The following is a 7,941-nucleotide window of genomic DNA, read 5'->3' as shown; positions in this document are numbered from 1 at the left end:
GAGGCCGAGGCGGGCAGATCACGAGGTCAGGAGATCGAGACCATCCTGGCTAACACGGTGAAACCCCATCTCTACTAAAAATACAAAAAATTAGCCAGGCTTGGTGGGGGGTGCCTGTAGTCCCAGTTACTTGGGAGGCTGAGGCAGGAGAATGGCGTGAACCTGGGAGGTGGACGTTGCAGTGAGCCGAGATCGCACCACTGCACTCCAGCCTGGGAGATAGAGTGAGACTCCGTCTTAAAAAAAAAAAAATAAAAATAAAAAAAGGATTTCAGGTGGAGAAGGAGACTTCTGTCTCCCCAGGAATTCACAAACTAGGTGAAGAATTCTTTGCTCACCAGTTTCAGGGGTTGATTCCATGGGTGTCGGGCAAGTACTCTCAGGGATTCCTATGAAAAATGACAGAGAATGGGTGTACAAGAGTCGTTCCTCGCCACACTGAAGCAGAACCATTCTATGTGGAGTGTCTGTCTCTTGCCCACGGCCTACTCTGTGATTCACCGAATGACTAATGCGGGTCCTGAGGTCTCTTGTCAGAGTCCTTTGAGAATAGACTTTCTCCCCTAGACGTGAAAGGGGACAGAGGGCTCAGAGATGCCCGTTGATGTCAAGAGACCTTATCTACAACGGGGTGGTAAATACCTACATTCACCAAAAGGGAAATCTCTCTGGGGCTGAGAGGTCAGGAGGAGCTCCTGGAAAACGAATAAGGGCAAAGGACTGGTGCAACCTCTGATGTCCCCAAACCTTATCTGGTCTCACCTCCTCCTGTGTTTGTCCTGATGCAATTCTTCATTCACCTGAACACACAGGACCCCAAAGTGAGCCTCTACATAGGATGTGGAGAAGAGGGTGGAGGTGCCCTGTCTCCAATCCTGTACCCTGATTGCACTGGTCATTCTCAGCCTCTCTTTTTCTCATTGTATTTCTCACTGCTTCATTTTGTCCAGAACCCCTCAAATCTCCTGATCTCCAGCAGGACGCCCCTCACATAGAGTTCCAGGGTGCAGCTGGCACCAGAGCATGCAGCAGGCATGGGGTCCTCACCTGTGACAGGAAAGTGCAGTGGGTCACTGGGGGCTGACCACTCATAGGGAGACTCATTGAAAGCACCGTAGCATCTGTAGCTCCCAACAGAGGTTGGGGACACAAGGCACAGAGGAAGGTCAACCTGGAATATTCCACTGTGGCTCTGCCCTCCACTGAGCCAGTCACCATGGGCCTCCTGCTTCCTGGATAGATGATACTTGTTAAATGGGATCTTAGAGCTACAGAACAACGTCACTGTATCTCCCGGACCCGCCATGGCGTTCTCTCGGGTGATGAGAGAGGGTTTTTTGTATTTTCCTGTAAGAAAAAGATACTTTGGTTACTTATTTTGCACCATATTCTCAGTAGACGGTTCACCCCATATACGATGGCAGTTTCCTTCCAAAGCCTTCTGGGATCAGGAGATTTGATGCCAAGCCTCTGTTGTTCTAAATGGTGCATGGTTTTCTCTCATGTTCTTCTTCCTCCTACATTTTGGGTTTTTTTTTTTTCTGACCATGCCAGACTCCAGTAGCAGAAATCCAAGGGCCACCAGGACCAAGACGGCCACGCCCATCCTGATGGGATTCCCTGCTGTGTAATCCTGGGGGTGTGAGCCTAGGAATAGTGGACAAAGATGTCACCAAAGCAGTGAAGGCCAAACTCATCCTAAAGTCCCTGGACGTCCGCTTGGGCCACCCACATCCCCCTGAGTCCTCATAAGGCATTTACCTGTCTCTTATACACATCTAGATGTGTATAAGAGACAGGGACTGCAGGCTGGAGCCACTGCACCTGACCCACACTACTCTTAGTGTTGGAAAAAAAACTATTTTCCTATGTTAGGAGCAAACTCCCTATGTCTGCTAGTGCTGTCTCAGTCTGTATTCTCTCTATGACCCTGATTCGATGAGTGTGTGTGCCTCTTTAAACCCTCCTCTTTCCATTGCTTCTCCCTTGCTTTTGACTCTATCTTTAAGGCTTACTGTGCCCAGACAGCATATGAGATGTGGGGTCCTCCTGGAACATGAAAATAACTCTCTGCTTGGAAACCCTCAGGAAACATGGTGCTGACGTAGATTCCCCGACCTGGAGCTATGAGGTTAGGGTCCCAATGCTGTGTGTTGAAAAGTGAAAGAATCTCCATAGAATCTGAAATACCCTCACCGACGAACACTGCAGAACCAGTAGCTGTGGTCCCACACCCCGAGGTGCTAGACATGACTACTTGTAGGAGAGGTTGGAAGTGGCCTCTGCTTCCTCTTTGGGCAGAAGGACATGCTAAACTCCTTTATGGAGAAACACCTCAAAGTCCCAATCTCCACTCAGATCCTCAGGGAGATTCGCTGATGGGTGGTGAAGGTGGGAGTTTGTGGTGGGCGGTGAAGGTGGGAGTTTGTGGTGTGTCCCTGCGTCTCATGGCAGAGGAACGGGGCTGCAGGTTCCACATGGGGAACCAACTCCAAAAGGCAACTCAGTGCCTGAGCTGAGGGAAAGCAGCCGCTTGTCGAGGTTTGTGAATCTCTCTCAGTATCTGTTTCACATTCTCTGTTACTGTCTCTGCCAGTGGCAAAGTGTCTCTGCCACATTGAGGTGTGGTTGTAACTTGTTTTCTTTTTAACTATCAGAAGTTTTCTGTTTCTCCCTCTTTCCTTCACCCCCTCCCCTGGCCCTCTAATAAGTTACTCGGTGTTTCTGTGTTCCGGCAGTTTTCTTCCTTTACTGGCGGTTTGATCAACAACCACAACACCCCGGGGAGTTTCTAAGACACCAAAAGACCACGGACGGTCCAGCCACACTCACCTGTGATCACAATGTCCAGGGGGTCACTGGGAGCCGACCACATGTAGCGGGAGCGATTGAAAGAACCACAGCATCTGTAGGCTCCTGCGTGGGCAGGCGTTATAGGACCCATGGAAAAGACAGCCTTGGAGAAGTGGTGCCCAGCCTGGGTCATCTTACCATACTGCTGGGAATGCTGTGTGTTCCCCTCTTTGTATAAGATAAATTCATCAAATGCCAGTTCTGAGTGACAGCGCAGCCTCACCCTGGCTCCTGTGTGCACCAGGGAGCTTGGGTGCGCTGAGATGGAGGGTTTGGTGAACAAGCCTGGGAGCAGAGACAGAGGAGTTCACATGAGTCTCCTTTCTCAACCCTTGCCTGAGACCTCAGGGTGAAGCTCTCCCTCATCACCCCCAAAGCCCGTCTGCATCCTTCCTGTTGGTGTGCGTGCATTGTGCGTGCATGTTCTCTCTGTGCAGATCCCCATTGTCCAGCTTGAAGTCATAGGAGATGTGTGGCTCTCCTGGAAAATGGGAATTAGTCTGTGCTTTGAGAACCTTCAGAAAACACAGTGCTGGACTTAGGTTCCCTGGCATGGGACTGTGAGGTTATGAGCCTCACTATTTTTCAATTCTGCATATTGAAAAATACAAGAATCTCTGGAGGATCAGAAGAAACCTCACAGGCTCACACAGAAGGAAACAACTGATTTTGCCCCAAAACCCAAGAGGTTAGATGTGACTACTTGTTGGGGAGGGTGGAAGTAACTCCTTTTCCCTATTTAGGCAGAAGAACATGGTAAACTCCTTTGCTGAGCAGCTCCTCACAGTCTCAGTCTCCACTCAGATCCTCCAGGAGTTTTCGTAGCCTGGATCTCCCTACCTCACACCGACTTGCTTCCCCCCTCTCTTGGTGGAAAGACTCAACCTCTTCTCTGTTCCTTCTGAGCTCCTAGAATGTGAGACTCACTCCACACTTTCCCTTCCTGACTGTACAGGATGATTCTCTAACTCCCCGTAACATCCATGAGAGAGAAGGGATGAGTGTCAGGAGACCGGGAAGGAGGACGAGAGGAATGGGTGCATTTCCCAATCCACGTCCCACTGAGTCACTGGACTCATCTCCCAAGGGAAGTGTCACTTCCCCAAGTCTCTGGCTCCTTCAAGGCAGGGTAATGACTTCCCTGAGGGAAACGCTGGTTCTGGGGTCAGGCAACATGGCTCTTCCCTGGACCCATCCTGCTGGAGTTGATACCAGCACCCTGCGTCTGCTACTCCCCAGGCAGATTCTCCTGCTGCTTGGCTTCGGCTTCCTCCCTCCTCCTCCTCCACCTGGGTACCTGATTCCTCACAGGAAATGCCCTCTGTTTAAATTCTCAGGACGGCTTCTGTGTCCACAGTTAGTGCATGACTAGCAATCCTACAATGACTCTGGCTTCACTCGGTGTGGACTCTGGGAAGGGCCATCTGGTGGACATGGGGTGGGCTGGACTTCTCCTACCTGTGACCACAATCTTCAGGGATTTGCTGTGAGCTGATCGTATTGTGGTGTGGTTGTAAGATCCAGAACATCTGTAGGTCCCTGCGTGTCCTGGGGTCACAGGGCCGATGGTGATGTTGTTGGAAAGGCCGGTGTGCAACGCGTGGTCCCGGGTCCCAGATCTTTTGAATATTGTAAATATGACAAATTGAAGATGGGAATGACAGGACAGAGTCACACGTCCTCCTAGGGGAACCACAGGGCTCGGCCAGGCTGACAGGGAGAACTTGTCGTAACCACCTGGAAGAGAAGGAGGCACAGCCTAGAGGGAAATGTGGAGCCCCCCGTCTCCCACTGTCCTTGGCGGCGTTGCTTTCTTTACATTGTTCTGGTTTGCCCTGTAACGGGTGGGGTCGCCTGATGCCCTGGGATACCTGGTAGTGAGCCAGGGACACAGCCCACCCCAGCGTGGACATGGAAGGATATACAATTCCAGAACAGGAATTCTAGTTGGCATGATGATAAAATATTGAGCCAAGTTTTTCCTAATTTTTTTCTACAACAACAGCAATCTATGCAATAGGAGAGAAGGAGGAAATCTATCAGATTCTGGCAATACAAAAAAAAAAAATCACGCATGAACTCATTTAAACAATTCTCTACACAGGTACCTGCCACTGCGTCCACGAGTGCTCTGGCTGCTGACCAGTTCCTTCTCAGGCTCCAGCAGCAGAGGAGCCTTTTAGCTCATGGGTGGATGGAGAATCTGAGTTCCTTCCTATGCTCAGACAGTTCCGTGGAGCCCAGCACTGCATCCTCACCTCCCAACAAACGATGCTCCAACCCATCCCCAGGCACCCCAGATTCTGAACATCACAGGCTCCTTTGGGAGACTGGCTGAGCCCAAGGGGGTGTCTACAAAGGGTCTCTAGAACAAAATGGAGCCTGGGGTTTCCAGAGTCCCCCCTTCCTGTGTTCCCAGGGCTCTCTGCAAAGCCCTCCCCACATCATCTGCCTCTGCCCGATTCCACGTCTGCCCTCCCTGCCTGGGAGAACCCTTTGTGTTTGGGCAACACAGTATCCTCGGACTGGGGTAGGACTCACCCGCGTGTGTGCAGATCCTGGCAGGCAGGCAGATTCCTGGAAGGAAAACCACATCAGAGATGACCTGTCCCCCTGTGAATTCTGCGCTCACTATAACCGGGCCTCGTGTTGGACATTGGCCATGTCAGCTCAGCCTGGACTCGGTGGATGAACCTGACTCCCCACAGGCTCTCACCCGCAGCCTGGGTAGTGGAGAGGAGAGGTCTTCCAGAGAGCATGATTTCTTCCTAACCCTGCCCTCCTTTCTCTTCCAGGACTTACCTAGACACAGGAGGGTGATGAGTTTGGGGGCCATGGCGCCACGTCTGTTGGGCAGGACACAGGGGTCGAGCTAAATTGGAAAACAAACAGGATATGGTTACCATGGCCCCAGTTTCATGGTTTGCAGAGTTTGAAGGCTTTCCGCCACACAGGAAGATGACCCGCTCTTGCCCTAAATAGAGTAGGTGCCGTGAAAAACGTTCAAACAGTATTTTTGGTTCAACACAGCCCCCAGCAAAGGCCAGACCTGAACCCCATCATTGACCAGTCCTGAATATCCAAATTTCTATGTTCCTACCTATTCTAATGTCTTACTGCCTTTTTTTGAGAACTACGTGTGATTCCATTTATATTATGCAGTATTCCCGTCAAATTAACAAGCGTGCATGGACAATGTTGTAAAACGGTTGTAGAACAAAAAAGGAAATGCTTATGCTGTTATTTTTTAAAACTGAAAATCAATTGCAAATTGGGAACTATTTTCAATTTCTGAAATTTTCCTGTCAAGCTTCAACAAGTTTACCACAACAAAAACATTGATTCTGCATTATTAACAAAATTCAGCATCCTCTGGGTTTGGAGTTTTATCTAAAATCCTTCTTCTTTTTTTTTTTTTTTTTTTTTTTTAGACAGAGTCTCACCCTGTCGCCCAGGCTGGAGTGCAGTGGCGTGATCTCAGCAACCTCCACCTCCCGGGTTCAAGCAATTCTCCTGCCCCAGCCTCCTGCGTAGCTGGGATTACAGGCGTGCACCACCACACTCAGGTAATTTTTTGTATCTTTAGTAGAGACGGGGTTTCACCATGTTGGCCAGGGTGGTCTCAAACTCCTGACCTCGTGATTCGCCCTCCTCAGCCTCCCAAAGTGCTGGGATTACAGGCATGAGCCACTGCACTCAACCTTGAAATCCTTCTTTGACTCATAGGCTCAGATGTCTGTCTTTGTCTTCTGACAAGTCCAAGAGTATATTCATATACACATACATATATAAAATACAAATAATATCTATGTGTATGTAATGCTCAACATTCTTTCCGCAAGCCAATGTATATTACAAAAAAAATTAACAAGATTTTATCAAGAAAAGACCCTGTGAAATCACCATGGAGGGCCAGGTGTGGTGGCTCACGCCTGTAATCCCAGCACTTTGGGAGGCCGAGGCAGGCAGATCACGAGGTCAGGAGTTGGAGGCCAGCCTGGCCAAGAGACCAGTCTGGTCAACATGGTGAAATCCCATCTCTACTAAAAATACAAAAATTACTCGGGCGTGGTGGCGGGCGCCTGTAATCCTAGCTACTCAGGAGGCTGAGGCAGGAATATTACTTGAACTCGGGAAGCAGAGGTTGCAGTGAGCCGAGATCATGCCATTGCACTCCAGCCTGGGCAACAGAGCGAGACTCTGACCCCCAGAAAAAAAAAAAATCACCACGGAAAATGACACCAGGAAATTCACAAGGTATGACTTGTCTCTCACCTGTCCCTGAACTTCCCACCTTAATAACAAAAATTCTGTAACTCAGGTTCATCTATTCTTTGCTTTATTTGTCAATATAACATATATCGACAAATATATAAATTATAAATACATATATATAAAGTTTTAAATGTAGAGCTAAGGGAACATTTGCTTTTGTCTTTTTGTTTTTGAAATTATATTGCTATGCCCACAGTATTTTACACAGCTCTTGTTTATTTACTGACAGATGTAATTGGAGTATACTGACTGCTTTTTCCTCAGTGTGTTAGTCTTTTTTGCCTTATATGATGTATGTTTTTATTAGGCATTTTGCTTCCAAGAGCAATGCTGTCCTGAACGTCATTGCATGTGTTAAAAAACATATTTAATTATTAGATAAATAGTTAACTCTTGCAGGCAAGAACCAGTGGCATCTTTGACATCCCATTACTTATAATTACTTGTAACACTGGGTTGTGTTAGTGTCCTGGATTGAGTTAGGCAAGAGTACATACCCCAGAGTGGAATTTTGGGGCATGGGCCATGTCAAGATGGAAATAAGCTAGATGAGAACACATTCTTTCCAGAGTGATGGCCCCATTTACCCTCAGCAAGTATTGTCAGACTCTGTTATTTTTCCTACTACCCAGGGGAAAGAGCATAAATTTGATGTTAATATTTAAGCAATTATTAGAAATGACCAGAAGACAAATCAGATAGCATGGGCCCCAAACTGTCTTGCAGAACCCCTTGGGATGGTCACATTTGTCTCTAAGGCTCTACCACTCTGAATGGTGCTTTGTTCTCTCTGAGGCTTGCCTCCTGGCTGCA

At 48.5% G+C, this 7,941-nt stretch overlaps 1 protein-coding gene across 1 annotated transcript; it reads right to left on the bottom strand.

Annotated features, from left to right (window-relative positions):
• Positions 1–937: 937 nt before the first annotated feature.
• LOC105551666 (putative killer cell immunoglobulin-like receptor-like protein KIR3DX1) lies at positions 938–5,689 on the bottom strand. Its single transcript, XM_011997007.1, has 5 exons — positions 5,656–5,689; positions 5,395–5,430; positions 4,312–4,590; positions 2,833–3,138; positions 938–1,347 (listed from the first exon to the last, which is right to left on the bottom strand). The coding sequence occupies exons 1-5, from the start codon at positions 5,687–5,689 to the stop codon at positions 938–940; spliced, it is 1,065 nt and encodes a 354-aa protein (XP_011852397.1).
• Positions 5,690–7,941: the final 2,252 nt, after the last annotated feature.

The sequence above is a fragment of the Mandrillus leucophaeus genome, unplaced genomic scaffold (assembly GCF_000951045.1).
Source record: "Mandrillus leucophaeus isolate KB7577 unplaced genomic scaffold, Mleu.le_1.0 Scaffold53, whole genome shotgun sequence".
NCBI classification, from domain to species: domain Eukaryota; kingdom Metazoa; phylum Chordata; class Mammalia; order Primates; family Cercopithecidae; genus Mandrillus; species Mandrillus leucophaeus.
This window is presented reverse-complemented; position numbering and strand designations above follow the sequence as displayed.